Source organism: Plectropomus leopardus, chromosome 21 (genome assembly GCF_008729295.1).
Source record: "Plectropomus leopardus isolate mb chromosome 21, YSFRI_Pleo_2.0, whole genome shotgun sequence".
Taxonomy (NCBI): Eukaryota; Metazoa; Chordata; class Actinopteri; order Perciformes; family Serranidae; genus Plectropomus; species Plectropomus leopardus.
This window is the reverse complement of record NC_056483.1, coordinates 12642645-12658035: the sequence shown is the minus strand read 5'-3', so window position 1 is coordinate 12658035 and position 15391 is coordinate 12642645. Positions and strand designations below refer to the sequence as shown.

The following is a 15391-nucleotide window of genomic DNA, read 5'->3' as shown; positions in this document are numbered from 1 at the left end:
TACAGCCCCATATGCAAAACTTCAAATTGGACATAAATTCAAAGGTTGATAAACAAGGGGATTGGTAAGGCCATGACTGCACAATCGCTGGGAGGGGTTTAGCGTGCCGTCTGTCGTCAATGTTTTACACTAAGCTTGGTATTATAACTTGATTTTACTATAATGCTGATGAATCAGCAAATTTTTAGGCAAGTTTTCTTTTCATTTGTATTTGACATTCTGTCAGAGGAAGTCTTTAATACAGACATATTTTAGACTAAGTGGATACTTGGATCTCTGTTTGCAAAAACTAGCTCTTTGATATGAAAGTGTTTTGTAAAACTACCACCGAGTGAGAATAGAAGGCTCGGGGCAAACTTCTCCAAATGTAATTTCATTGCAGAATAAAGGTGTGAGGAGCGTTCATCTGTCATGCAATTAGAGTCAGGAGCACAGAGCATAATTCATTTAGTCCTATTGCAAATAGAGGCAGATATGAATATAGACAGACCATGTGAAAGTACAAAAGGAGCTGCATGACAAATGAACACTGTCTAATTTTCCAAAAGCACATTCTGCCTCCAACCTTCACTCACTGAGCCCAAAACCGTTTGGATGTTGCAGTGAATTTTCAACCACTAAATGTGGAAAACCGTAATATGCCTCTTTTGAGCATTTATAGGGAGGAATGATGAACACCTGATGCCATATTTGAGAGTTTTTGGCTCAAATCCTGATGTTGATGAGTCATTACTATTACACACAGTGAATCACAGATACCCTTCATACTGGTTTCTTGGCCAACTGGAGTATTTCCAGCCGGCTAGTTTATGATCTCAGTCCTAAGTAGCTGCAGTTTTATGTACAGTTTATCATATTTCCAGGCTTCCTGTTAAACAGAATATGGCCTTAGGGTTTCTTTGAGGATGACTCTTGCCCATTCCTCTCCTCCCTGCAGCCAGATGTGTCGGTACTCTTGCCCTTGGACGACCCCGCCATGCACCAGCCTCTCTCTGCTAACATGGGGGTGTCCATGCGTGGCCTGGAGATTTTCTACTAACCTCTGACCTCTACAGCATCTCGCCTCTTGATCCCCTCCCAACAACTCTTTGACCCCAACCTCTACTACTTCCTCTTCCCCACCGTGCCCCGCCCTTCCACTTCCTGTGGCACTTCCTGTGTGTGGCAGGTTGGAGTACAGACTCTCTTTCTCTGCTCAGACCCTTTCATCCCTCCATCCTTCCCTTCTCCCTCCCGGCTTGTGAGAAGGCAGTGTATCCCCCACCTTATTTTTCTCTTTCAAAAAGTGCCCCCATTTGCATGTTTTTTTCATGTTTGTCTTTCTTGTTTTGTCCTCAGTTTTTCCTTGGCGGCTTTTGATTTGATGGGTTTGAAAAGAAAATCCATTGTGATGCTGTTTTATTATGCTCCTCTGTTACCTCTCTATCACTTATGCCACTTCTTAGTTTAAGCACATTTTGTTTACCGCACCGCAAACTCAAATGTAATCATTCTTCAGCCAATTAAAGCGGTTTAAGGCAAGAAGACAAAGGAGATGATGCTAACAAGCATCGTAGCACAGCTGTTTAAAAGCAGCCATGGGGCCACCTGCGGAGACACATAACCATCTCCGGGGCTGCGGGAGTGTTGATTACATTCCCTTTGTGTGCAAATCACATAATGGGGAAGAAGCGAAATGTATGAGTTTTTCGTCCAGCACACTTGTTCCCTATCAGTGTCGAGTCGGAAGCATCCATCAATGGCAAATGCAGCATCATCAAGTGTTCAATTACACTGCCCCAAGGGACTTCCCAGCACACGCAACAGAATGCATATGAACACATCCATTTGCCAAATTGCTGATGTTGTATTGAGCACCACATCAGAAGCTCATTCCATGTTTACTATGTCACGCAGGGACAGAGAAGATGCCCCCATGGCTCTTCCTCATTGTTTAACAGAAAAGAGACTCACCCTTGATCGATTTTTATGGCTCAGATTGTCCTAGAGGACCAACAATTGGAGGGCCATAAAAACTGCTGATGCTGGGTATTAGAGATGACAGAGGTGGACATACGGACGCGCATCAAAATAATTTCGCCCTGTGGTGGCTTATCATTTTTCCAGCCTGTTTGCAAATGCTTTGACCTTGCTCCGTGAAATGTATGTTTCATTCACTGAGCGGCCTCCCCATTGATTTGTGTTGCTCCTTTTTTTTTCTTTTTGGGGCTAGATGGATTTGCTTTTACCTTGCCATCTGGGCTGAATAATCACTTGATCCATGTGTCGCAGGCAAGTCCATGCTGACTCCTTTCCCTTTTATCCTCTCCATTTTTTTTTTTTTTTATCCGCAGGCCTTCAACAAAAATAATCTGATTCTGGAGGAAAGAAATAAGTACTTCAACCCACAGCTTGCCGGGAAGACCTATACCAATGCATACTTCACCGACCTCAACACCTACGATGATTATTAAGCCTTGATTCGGCAGTTCAGACTCCATACCATAGGTGGGGACACCGACCCTATCATCCAGTTTGACTGTATTCTTTTCTTTGTGCTTTGTATTGAGATTCGTGACACCATGCGTGGGATAGTCCCACTCTCAGACTCTATGGCAGCTGGTATGTAATAAAAACAGACACACAGTGTTGCCAACAGAGGGAAATGCCCACTTTCTCTCAGGTGCCTTGGGGTACACTTGGAAAGCTCATTTTTGGGGGGCAAATCTTGCCTTGACTCTCTCTGAGAAATGGACAACTGGATTTCCCAAGTGGACAAAAAAGGGAAAAATAAGAACTCGAAGAGACAGTGGGAAACGTGATCCCCATTTAACTTTCCTGTGACGCCTCTAAAAACAGATCTGCATTTGTAATGATGGGAAATAACCACAAAACCGCTTTGCATGACTTCATTTGACGTGTTTTCTCTGCTGTTCTGTTTCATTTTTGCATGGTTGATCGCATTCCAGGGTTTGGGGAGTCGAAAGCAGCATTTTTTTTTGCTGGTCTTAAGTTCAGGACTGGTTTTGGAAGTCATAAAAACAAAGACTGTGGTGATGCCTGATGGCTTTTAGCATTCACGGCTGCAGCAGTCTCCAGATGGATCAATATCCACCCCCATTCCTAGAATCAGGATGTAGATATTTGAGGCCGTTGGTCAGGTTTGTCCACTTTTTTCTGTTGCAGGCTCTAGCAGCTCGCAGTGACTGAACTTTCAGTGTAACATTATTTTTGCTTTCTCTTTTTTTCCATTTTTTATTTTTTGCTTTGTACAGGATGTTAAGTTTAAAACCTACGTCTGTAGTTTTTTTCTAAATACATTTATTCAGTGTCTCAAGTGTTTAAAAAATAAAACATTTCCTTTTAAAAAAGAAAGTTTATGTGCATCCAGTCAAGTAATCAGGAGTATCCATGTCAGCCTGCATCAAGTTCAGTCTTTGTCACCGTACTTTTTATATTTTTTGTAAAAAAAAAAATAATAATAATGTTTTTGAATTTTGATAGTGTTCGCTATTCCTTTGGCTTCTGAGTTAAATATGTAATTTGTGAGAGCAGGATGTTAATGGCATTTACTGTACAGATGGAGCATAGCAGATGCTTCTTTCCTGAACCCCAACTGGAGCGCTACCCATATACTATACGATGAGATCCATTCATCAAGTTGAGATATTTCTGTTCAGAGTGTATAACCGAATATTAGGTTATTCAGTGGTTCAGTTGCAACTAACTCTTTTTACATGTTTGCTTGTGTTACTGTGCATAAATTAAAAACTGCTTCGTACACAACAGATTTGTCAGAGTGTGAGTTATACAGATTAATTTTTCCAATATCTCATTCAGTTGCCAGATAATGTTGGTATTGTTTATATCTGCAAACCACGGATATTTTACATTTGTACATTTCATCTATGTCATATCAGTGTTTCTAAAGTTGCATACATAAGCTAAATATCTCAACAGAGGGTTCTAAAATAGAAAAAAAATATCGAATGGAGTATTTTATTTGTACCATGTACAACTTTTGACAATGAAAATGTCAAACTAACTGTTCTAATGTGTAAACAAACTGTACTGAATTGGCAAGCTTGGTAGCAATGACGCTTAAGTGGGTTTTTGTGCCCAAAACTAACCAAGTTAACCACAGTTGTTGAAATGGAAATAAATGTAAATGTAGAGTAAATAACGTATGAATGTAACATATCCATTGTTTATAGAAACATACAATGCCAACATTTATTCTGATGATTGGGTTGTCTCTTTAGTAAAGCTTCGATGTTTTTGATCTAGTAAAATGTTATTTTCTCTGCAGCTCTTATAAATGACATGACCATGGCTTTAACTAGAGTGAAAGCAGCATTATAAAGCACTCAGTGTGTGGGGCACTTCTGTCCAGCGTGGGTTGTGCTGACAACTTTCGAGACTTTGATGTTCCTTGAGCAAGACACTGTAAAACCAGAGCACCGTGAGCATGCACCAGCACTTCATAAATCTCTCAAAAGCGGAACGGAAGACTCCCTCCACCCAATTTTTAAAGGAGTCCTCAGCATGGCCCCGTTTTGACAAATGACATCAGCAGTAGTGGAAGGATACCTGAAGGATACAAATTGCGCAAGGTGGCAGGGTAAAGGTGGAGGGGGCGCTGTCTGAAGTCCAAACTCTAATCTGTATGATGGGGTGTAACACCACACACCGCGCTGTTCTCCATCAACCTTCAACCTGACGTCCCATCTGTGTGCTGAGGGTAATGGAGGGGGTGTTATTAATCACCCTGCTGTTTGGTCAGTTGGAGGTGATGGGAGTCAGGGGGGCTGATCCAGCCCAATGTACGACCCAGCGCTGTCTGGCTCCAGGAGATCAATCTCTCTACCTTGAATTCATTCTTACTTCCTGAGAAAGCAGCAACAGCCACAGAGATGGCTGTATATAAACATACAGGGGATAGAGGACAGTGGGTGCATGTGCAAGTGTGTATGCACATAAGTGTGTGTTAAAGGTTGGAAATGTGGTGTGAGCTGCTGCAAAGTGTACACATTTCTTCCTCAATATTGTTTCCGTAAGACACTGACCTCACCAAACCTTGACTGATGAATCATCATTGGATGCACACGTGATGTATACTTTCTGCACACAGCCAGCAGAGTGGGACTGAAGCTTCCTTCAGCACTTTGCCGGCAATGTGAGCGATGCAGCTTGTAGTCAGTCAGACACATGTGACATTCCACTTTGACAGCAGGGCCGTGGACAATTAATGACTTTCCCAAAGTGGCATTTAGGGATGGCTAAAGGTCACAGCTAAAGGTCACAAGAGCAGGGCTTGTGCTTGTGTCAGGGAAACTGACTGTGTGAGAGCGTGCATGTGTATAAAGAAGTCAAAGTGTCATGAGATGTGACTTGCAGCATGAGATGGACTACCATCTGCATATTGTTTGTGTGTGTGCGTGTGGAAGATTTTAGTGAAATGGCAACAGCAAGGTTGGTCTGACAACCACTTTGGACTAGTTTGAAATTTCTCAGCAACTATTGGATTTGATTATAATCTAATTTTGTGTAGGCATTCTTGTTCCCTAGTGGATAAATCCTGCAGACTTTGGTGATCCCTTCACTTTTCCTTCTCCAGGATTTCACCTTTCCAGTAAAATATCGCAAATCTTAATAGATTAATAGATGGATTGGTGTAAAATTTGGTGAGGAGTTTCATTGTTCCAAGCTTATGTATCCTACTGACTTTAGCAATGCTCTAACTTTTCATCTAGGCTCATCATTAGGTCAAAGTTTCAGCAAACCTAATGGCATTTCCCTCAGTTGCATAATGTGTTTATAATTAACAAATGTTAGCATGCTAACATGCTACATTAAAACAGTGATTATGCTAAGCATCAGCATGATAGGATTGTCATTTTGAGCATGGTAACACACTGTCGTTTCCTAACCAACCATAGCCTACTTTTACCACACACATTTCTTTATTAAATTTGGCGGCTTTTTTTTTTTTTTTTTTTTACGACAGTAGTATCTCCTTCAGTTTTACAATGTTTTGTAAATTAAACATGAGCTAAAAGAATATATGAAATAATAATTACAAATAAAGGAATATGGGAAATTACCATTAAATGGACACTACTGTCTTGGTCAGGGGAAATTCTAACATTTGGTGAGTACAACAGTAACTATTAGTTGCTTCTCTGCTTTCTCTAATAGCTCTCGTATTTAAAGTTTATCCAGCTAGAAGGTGCTTGGCCACAAACCTTTCTCATTTTACAGCTAAACAGTACACTTTAATATGTTTCTGCAAACAACTGATGCAAGAAATAGGCAAACAGTAACAGAATCGTGATGAATATTTGATCAGTGCTACTTTGACAGTCTGATAGCAGTTCTTGAGCAGTGATTGACATGATTGACAGCAGTGTTAGAGTTCTCAGCTCTGATTGGTTGTTTCCCAAGAGCCACGGTTTATTGTAATGTCACTAGAAGCACTATAAGGAGTAAAAGTGACATGATTGTCCGTCTCGTGTACTTTCAGGATATAATGACATTTTCTGCAAATATTTTCCTAAAAGTTGCCAGCTGTAGCTTTTTTTTCAATTATATCTTTATTACTTTCAACATATTGCCATTAACAAACAAACAAACACACACACACACACACACACACACACACACGGTGTTATCACGGAAAACAGTTAAGGACAACAAAATAAATGAGTAGATTGTTATGATCTCTTGTATAAGACCATATTAATCAAATTATTGACCAACAAATTTCCCATTCAGGGTCTGAAAGCTCTGCTTCCCTATCAGATTTCTGAGTTCATGTTTGACTGATACCCTTAGGATGTGATTTGAATAGAAAATGCATTTACTATAAATAGATTTTTCCAAATATGAGCCAGACTTCTCTGAGTATGTAACCACTTGGCTCATGAAGCATTCAGGAGCTCTGTTAATTAGCAGCCTGTATACAGAGGCCACTGAGTGGCAAACAAGGTGAGTGAGGGAGATTGTTCCTGTCAGGCAGGTAACAGAGCGTGAACATCCCATTAAACACCTCTTTTTCCTCTCGAGACCAGATTTTCTCTCATTCACATGGATCACTGTGCTTTAGACCTGCCTTTTCTGCACCTCCTTGAGCAGATCCCCGACCCTGTCCGCACTGTAATATCAGCATGACTAACTATACAAATGCCCCCAAAATTAAGTCCCCAGACTACAAGTTGCAAATGCAGCTGCTGTTGTTATTCAGCACCAGTGATTAATCCTGCCATAACTATTCCGTCATTTGTTGTGGGGAGAATCAGAAGAAGTTATAGCTAAGTCTGGGACGAGACCCCATGCAGGCAGCGGCGCAGTGCACTCTGAAAAATGCTTTCAGGGGGAGAACCGAATGATGAATGTATGCTGATGTGTTATGTTTGTATGAGCTTTGAGGAGTGATTGAAGTAGATGTTGACTAAACAACCCCAGGGATGACTGAGGACTACTGAACAATTTATGAGCTGTCATGAAATTTTGTGGTTTTTTGCAGTGGGAAAATAACAGTGATTACCGACGCCTGTCATGTGGTGGAATCCTTGAGCAGTGGGGCTAACACTTAGTACGCGGTCATCTGTGAGATACTCTCCACAGCATAGCACCACAGAGGTGTAACTCACCTGACACTCTTTCTGTATCTGTTTCCACCAGAGGCCAAGGTGAAGCCCTGTGGATTTGCCACTTTATTTGTTGTTATGCCATAAATAGAGCAACTCAGACAGTAGATTCTTTAACTATCCCCCATTGCATCCCCTTAAGTATATTTTTCTGCGTTCTTGTATGTTTGGCAGCAAACATTCCTTAATGCAGCTTCAGCACAGATTTACATTACTACGTATTCAAAGCACACAGATGAGAGAGATTTCTCAAAGCAGCTCTGATCTCCATAACACCCTTGCTGCCACGTTTAAAGATAAATATTTTTCATATCAGTGATATCTTCTAGGAAAATGTGTTTTCGCCATGCGTATTAGGAATTCCATACTCATCACATTAGCATCTGGCGTCTGTTTAACTTTCCAAGTTTCCAAATAGCACAGCAGTTTCCTTCGCAAACTCGTCTTTTTCTTCATCCCAGACAAAAGGAAGCGCGACTTCCAGCAGCGCTCACTCAGACAGATATGTGTGGGTAGATAGGAAGCTGGCTTGCCGCTGCCAATTCCGTCATGCCAGACTGAGGGATGAATGTCACCGTAGGCACTAATGCCAGTTGAGAGATGCCACCATAGATTCCACCCCAAGACATCTGGAATCCCAGGTGCCTGTCCCGCCGATCCAGGTCTCAGCTGCAGGAAGCCAAGAGCCCCTCGTGGATGCCAAGAGCCTCGCAACACCAGCCAAGCCACACTGAAGCTTATCAGCTCCACCACAACCCCTTTATGGGCCTATTCACCTCAATCAAAGCTGTTATTTAGGTAACGAGCCAAGATGGCGGATATCGCTGCGCTCCAATTACCCACTATGTCTCCTCCATCTTTCCCTGCCAGCTTCCCCACAAGCCCTGATTCTCCTCAGCATGCGCAGCTGCTCTGGCGCTGCTCCGCTTCCTCGGTATCTGTGCATAGGGAGACCTTTCAGAACAGAAGGGCTCTGTCAGCGCTGGATTCACTCACAGGGGCTATTGATGACTACTGTGGTGTTTGGGACAGCAGGTCTTATCAATAGCAGGGAGACATCTCTCGAAGTGCAATGTCAGTGGCAAATAGGAGTGTTGAAATGAGCCTACTCAGAGCTATAATCTTTTTTTTTTAAACTAATAAGTTCATTTTAATGAACTTATTGGTTATTAAATTTAAATGATTGAAAACAGATTGATTATGATAATTTATTCAAAATTTATCTCAGACAGTGGTGGCAGAAGTACTCAAATCATTAACCTCAAGATATACTTTGCAGAATTTTTCTCAAAGCAATGTATAGACTTGCCTCCTTCCCCTATTCCTTACTATCCGAGGCAGCATGAACATTTGTTGACACTCAGGCGGTTGCCATGAGCTGTTTGTATAAACATAACCATGTGCAGCATAATGCCACCATGTGCTTGTGCTGACATCATGGTAACGATATCCTGGATACCAGAAGCAGAGAGATATCTACAGCATTATTTGTAGATGTGGAAGTCCACTGCAACAGGCAATGTGTGACGACTTGGGATGAGACCGTGTTTGTACTCTCTTATTCTTGTTTTCTGTGCTCAGGACCCTTTTTAAAAAAGGTGGTGACCAGATGCCAGTAGGTCTCCAGAAAAAAAGCAAATTTTCCATAGCACAACACCAAACAAGAGTGAATCTGCGAGTGAATCTGTCCGTTTTTGCATTCACTTTCACCAGCAAGCATGTTCACAAACAGTTACTGACAATTCTGCATAGTATACTTTTAAGTAAAAGTCGCAATAATACGTTTCAAAAATACTACTAACAGCTGGTCCTGCATTCAAAATTTGACCTAAGTTAATTTATGGAAGTAAAAGCAAAAACAAATGTACTTAAGATTGGCCAATTAAAAGTATTATGCGCAATAGCCTCTGTGAGTGTTAGATATCATATATGTGGATCATTATTATTATTGTATTACTACATAAGTGGTGCTGAATGGTAGTTGTTCGTGGTGGAACTGATTACTAGTCTACAATATTTCATATAGTAGTTGGGATATTTACACTATTTCAGCCTATTGCAACATATTTTATAAACTCATCATATGTTTGCACCATGTGGCAACCACGGGACAGAGAAACAAAGCCAACACAAAGTGCCAAAAACTGCAGTTCCTTTAATGGCCACTTGAGGCTGGCTCCAAAATTAAGTAAATCCCAGTAGACACCCATGTTAAAATGCCTTCCTTTACAGTTCACAGCCTGTTTCGGTCTCTATAGCTAATTTCAACACTTGTTGACAATTATGATGGCCTGAATTTTTATGCAACTCACACATTTACATTGTCCAAATATAGTCACTTCTGGCTCTAAGATCACAAGATGGCGACAGCCAAAATGCCAAACTCAAGACTTCAAACCAACAGCCTACAGCTATATTCATGATTTATATACTCAGTGGTTTGTACATTAAAAAAATCATCTAAAAGTAACTAGTCTATATCTGTCAGGAAAATATAATAATATAATGTCATTTTTTATATACACATGAAATGTAAAAGTATCAGGGCATAAAGTGGAAATACCTGAGTAAAATGGCCTACAATTTGGCCTCAGGATTAATTCTAATCACTTTTGTGATCCATAAACTTCAACACCATCATCATGTCAAAACTTCAGTTTGTCCAATAATTTCCCATCAGCCTAAGCTGTTCTTTGTGTTTTGTGCTAATTAGCAAAAGCTAGCACACTAAAATAAGATGGTAAACATGATAACTATTTACCTGCTTAGCATCAGTATATTAGCATTATTGCTGTGAGCATGTTGGCATGCTGGCATTAGCATTTAGCTCAATGTACAGCCTCACAGAGCTGTTGGCAGGGCTGTTGACTTGAGTTTTTCCATTTATTTTCAACTTTTTTAAGTACTTTGACTTGCTTTTATATGTGTTTGTGCTTCATAAAATTAATTTGAAACTTAAAACTTGAATTAATTTGCACAATTTGTTACATGGTCCATTTCCCTATCTTTATCTTATTTTACTAGATTTTCTTTTTATATGTGCATGTAGATATTTATTTTAGTATTCTGAGCATCACTGGCACTTGTTTTTATCTTGGCAAATAGAATCAAGTATAATCTCACTAAGCACACCTTTGATCAAGTGGGCCTACAGCAGTGTTTTTCATCTTGAGATGACTGCATGAAGGTTATTAGAAACTTAATCCAAACAAAGCAATCCATTTTGTTGTCTTCATTAACAGAAACAACAAAAGGATTTGTCTTTAATTTGACATGTTGTTCATATAACTTTTAAGATGAAATCTTTACTGCAAGCAATTTAGCTCAGAACTGGGTTATTTTAGGGCTTTTCATCAAAGTGTCAAAAAACAAATGAATACTTCAGGAGTCACTGGTCAAAAGCTGATCATTTATTATTTATTCATATATTCATGTCTTGGTTCGCCATAAACAAGTGGCACAATGTGATCACCGCATGACCATCGCTTACAAACTGAAAAGTAAAAAGCCACTGAAAGTGTTGTGATTATTTCTATCATCATAAAGAACATATCCGGAGGGAAGCTGCATGTAAATCAAATCTCCCTCATTTAATTGAAGAGTTAATGCATTGGACAGGTACAAATGGCCTTCATTCCTGTTGTGTTCCCAGTTTGTCATCATTTTCTGGTTATTGCGGTAAAAATGAAGTCCAAAATGTTTGTCATCGTGGTGGTCAAATGCTGTGAATCTGAAGTAGTAGACTCCTCTGACTGGTGCGATGAACTTGCCTTAATAATAAAATAAGTAAAAAGAGATCAGCAATGTGACAGTTAGAAAAGTGAGCACTTTATTTTGCTTGAAACAGTTTGTTGCTTGAACTGTACCTAATGTAGGATTATAAGCATTGCCAAAGTTGGTAAAGACTTTGTTGTACTTCACTTGGATTTCTGTATTGTATGGTCCCACCTGACTGTTCAAGCCAACAGAGAAAGCAATCTTGCCTGTAAAAGAAAAAAAAGTTTAAAAAAGTTTATCATGACAGGTTAAATTATTACTCATACAATCACTTTATTTATTTATTTATTTTTCTTTTATTAATCCTGTGAGGGAAATTGTTTGTTAGGGAGAGGCGATTACAACTTTGGTCCTAAAGTAATTTAGACTCTGAGCATACAGGTGGGTGCTGGGGTGGAGGTGGAGCTTTTAAAGGCTGTATGAAAAGCAGCAGTAGCAGCAGCTGTCGCAGCAAGTGATAGGAGTAGTTATAGCCTCGCTTTCAGGTGAACAGAGCAGACTCTGATGCGTATAATCGGTGCAGCTCCCCTTTAAGTACACTGCCATTTTCAAAGGGGAAATTGGATTTATGTTGCAACGAGAAGAGTAAGTCATGTCACAGTTCAAGTGGTCTCAAGTTGTCTGCCTGAATTAGCTGCTTCAGTGGCTCTATCCCAATATGTTGTAATTCTACAGGTATTTTGTGCGTGCAGTCACGATGCTTAAATGAAGAGCTGAAGTGTAATTTAAAGGAATACTTATTGTTTTATGACTTAGACTCAAAAAAGGTCATTAAAAATGTGACACTGACATAATTGCTACTTGTATCTTTGGTGGCTGATTCTGGCTTTGTAAAAAAGTGATATTCAACCTTCTGATTTAAAGTCACATATCTATGTTACCTGCAGTCTCTTTCTGCAGTCGCTTTATGTCATTGTTTTGGAGCTGCAGTTCAGCCATGGTGCTGTTCAGGTCCGCTTTTAGAGTCACTACATCCATCTTCTGCTCTTCTGCTTCTTTTTCATTGGCTGTCACTCTGGACTCCATCACATTTAATCTGGTTTCTTGCTCTGAGTTTGCACACAGGAAAGCAAGAACATATTTGAGGATGATGTTTGTGATCAATAGAGTAAATATTAGCAATAGTAGCAGAGGAAATACTAAAATGATGTTTTGCAATGAAATATTGAAGTGAATCCAATATTCATGTATTTTCATGAGGTTTTGTGTCTGGTGCTTCTTCCTCTTTATGTGTGAAGGACTGTATTCAGATAGTGTTTGCTGACATGAGCTATTTAAATAATATAATTCAGAAATTTCTTTTCCCATTGGTGTCTCTAATTAGATAATATGTGTCAGGAAAATTACTGACACATATACAAATACTTTTTTTTTTTAATTAACTGACCTGAAAATTCATGCAATGCTCATCATTTAGACACAAACCAAACTGGAAAGACACAAGCTTTTAGATCAGTCACAATTTAAGATAATGTTTGGTATGAACCAAGAACCTGTTTTTGCTTTCTCCAGGTCCTCTACAATTATCTTCTGCAGTAGCACTTGAGTTTCAGTGGTGCTTAACGCTCCTCTCAGAGTGGCTACCTCTCTGCCCTGATTGTCCAGGTCTTCCTCGCTGGCTGCCACTCTCTTTCCGACACCTTCCAGCTGTGCTGATAGCACTAGAATTATAAAGAAAAGCCATACGCTGCTAATATACATTCAACACGTTTATTCAACAACAATCTTCAAGCTTTTGTAAATACATTCACAACAAATCAAGTGAAAATATTCAGCATAGCCTTGAGCAAAATTCATTTATTCCTGAAAATAAAAACATTCAAATCAATATTTGAAAGAACAAACAGTGATAGAAGTCATAAAAATTGATTCCTTTAAACCAAACTTCAAACAAACCAAAATATTGACTCTGTGGAAACTTCTACATCAAAATGACTTATATGTCACCGCAGAGCTGACAGTTATGAAGTGGGAAATGTGCCCATATGCCTGTGAATCACTGTGGATATTATTTCTGTGTCCACAGAGTCAGAATCCCATTTATTGTCATCCACAGAAGAAGAAGCAATTCTTCGATGCTGCTGTGAATGATTTGTTTGTAATGTTTGTGAAAGTGTGTGAGATGTAACCGCTTTCCCTCAACTTTGTTTCTGTAGTCAGACATTAGGAAAAAACACATATAAGCTTATAAAATATAACTTATCAAAGAACTTGGATCGACATCAGTTTTCTTGAACAGCGTTCAGACACCTTTCAAAAGTATTTAAAACTTTGAAATTGATTTTTTTTTCTTTCAAGGGTAAAAAAGCTATAACTTTACATGAAATGTCCTATACAAAAAGAGTTTCATAGAAAAATGCCTATAAGAAAAATCAAGAAAACTATGTATGATGTTATTATAAAGAATTATTTTAAATTAGATTACAGAAGAACATTCTAATCTACATTTATCATTTTATTTCATTTTAGCATTTTTTTTTTTCTGGTCAGTTTCTTTTTTTTTTTTCTACCTTTTCTTTCCTTTTTTTGCTAATTGCAGGTTTTCTTGCAACTTTTTACAAATTTCTTGCTAATTGTCAGCTCATTTCTTGTTAAGTTGCTCATTGTCTTCATTCCATGATTTTCAAAGAAATCAAGCCTATTTGCTGAGGCTTCAAAGGGTTAAACTAATGTTTTCAAATTTTTGGCTTGTGACAAAAAAGCAGAGTCTAGCCAGAGCTCCTTGTCATGTTTCATCTGAGTCGTAAGCCAACCTACTAATTGCATTTTCTCATATAAATACACTGACATATGATCTTTTACCTGTGTTTTCCTTCTCCATCTGAGCAATCTTGTTATTAGCAACCACCAGCTCTGTTTTCTGCGCTTCAACCTCCTTCAAGATGTTCCTCAGGTCACTTGTCAGGAGCAAGACTTTGCCCCTCTCTTCTTCCGCCTGAAGCTCAGTGTCTCTCATTCTGGTCACTAGGCTCCTCAGCTCTACCCTCTGCTCTACCACTACTGTGCCCAGGGCATACACCATGTCTCTCAGCGTTTTCAGTTCATTCCAGATAGCAGTAATAGATGGATCGGGTGTTTGAGCCGTCACTGTTGACAGGAAGAAAAGCAGCACTATCTGACCGACTCGACCCCTCATTGTGGACAGATTTGAGAGATGATTAAAAGCAGCTCCCTTGCTTTATATACAATCGGCATCATGTTGTAAGCTGCTGGATGGGAATGTAGCAGGTGTCCAACAGAGAATATAAAGTTCATGCCAGAAGAATCAGTGATAGAAAACTGCTGGTAAACAGGTTTAATCTGAACAGTTATGGGAAGAACAGAAGCTGCTTTATGTGGCAGAGTGTCAATGTCACTTGCAGTTCAGAAACAGTCTCTATAATTCATACAAGGGCACCAAATCAACAGTCAGATATATTACAGTAGTATGATGCACAAATTTACAAAAATCTTTAGACATGAGTGGTATATCAGGGTTTGTTTCTGTTTTGGTTGTTTTACCCCAAATGATGGCAGTTAACTAAAATTCCTTTTTATTCCTGGTGTTTTTCTTGCTTGAGTTTGAAACATGAAGGTGAGCTGGCAGGAGTATAACAAAGACAAAAATCTAATTGAAAGTTAAATCAATAATGCTCTGCACTGCTCAGCAGATAAAATGGATACACAGTACAATGGAAAGCAATGAATGGGAGTAATTTGGGCTAAATGAAGTGTAGGCTGATTTAAAACATATTAGATAAAATGCAGTTTAAAGGAATAGTTCGAAATTTTGTTTGACATTTGTTTATTTGCTTCCTTACCAAGAGTTAGGTGAAGTTTTTGTTTGTTTGTTTGTATGTTTGTTTGTTTGTTTGTTTGTTTGTTTGTTTGTTTGTTTGTTTGGAGAGCCAAGCGAGTTGTCTCCCCCTACTTTTGACTGCTTTTTTATTTTGTGTACATACAAACATGAGAACGGCATCAATCTTCTAATCTAATTCACCACAAGA

General features: G+C 39.3%; 2 protein-coding genes across 5 annotated transcripts in view; one reads left to right on the top strand and one right to left on the bottom strand.

The window, feature by feature from the left end:
- sema5a (sema domain, seven thrombospondin repeats (type 1 and type 1-like), transmembrane domain (TM) and short cytoplasmic domain, (semaphorin) 5A) overlaps nt 1–3754 on the top strand; it is a 146606-nt gene extending 142852 nt beyond the window's left edge. For 3 of the 4 annotated variants that reach the window (XM_042510744.1, XM_042510742.1, XM_042510743.1), the window contains one exon: nt 2334–3754. In XM_042510744.1, coding sequence (XP_042366678.1) covers nt 2334–2453 — 120 coding nt within the window. In that variant the 3' untranslated portion in view covers nt 2454–3754. Of the gene's footprint in view, nt 1–937; nt 1169–2333 lie in introns of all 4 variants that reach the window. The other variant, XR_006107011.1, reaches the window with a different exon arrangement.
- A 7269-nt stretch (nt 3755–11023) lies between these two features.
- LOC121960844 (heavy metal-binding protein HIP-like) lies at nt 11024–14542 on the bottom strand. The gene is made up of 5 exons (XM_042510722.1): nt 14208–14542; nt 12899–13066; nt 12287–12454; nt 11495–11611; nt 11024–11398 (listed from the first exon to the last, which is right to left on the bottom strand). The coding sequence occupies exons 1-5, from the start codon at nt 14539–14541 to the stop codon at nt 11115–11117; spliced, it is 1071 nt and encodes a 356-aa protein (XP_042366656.1). The 5' UTR covers nt 14542; the 3' UTR covers nt 11024–11114.
- Between the last annotated feature and the right edge of the window lie 849 nt (nt 14543–15391).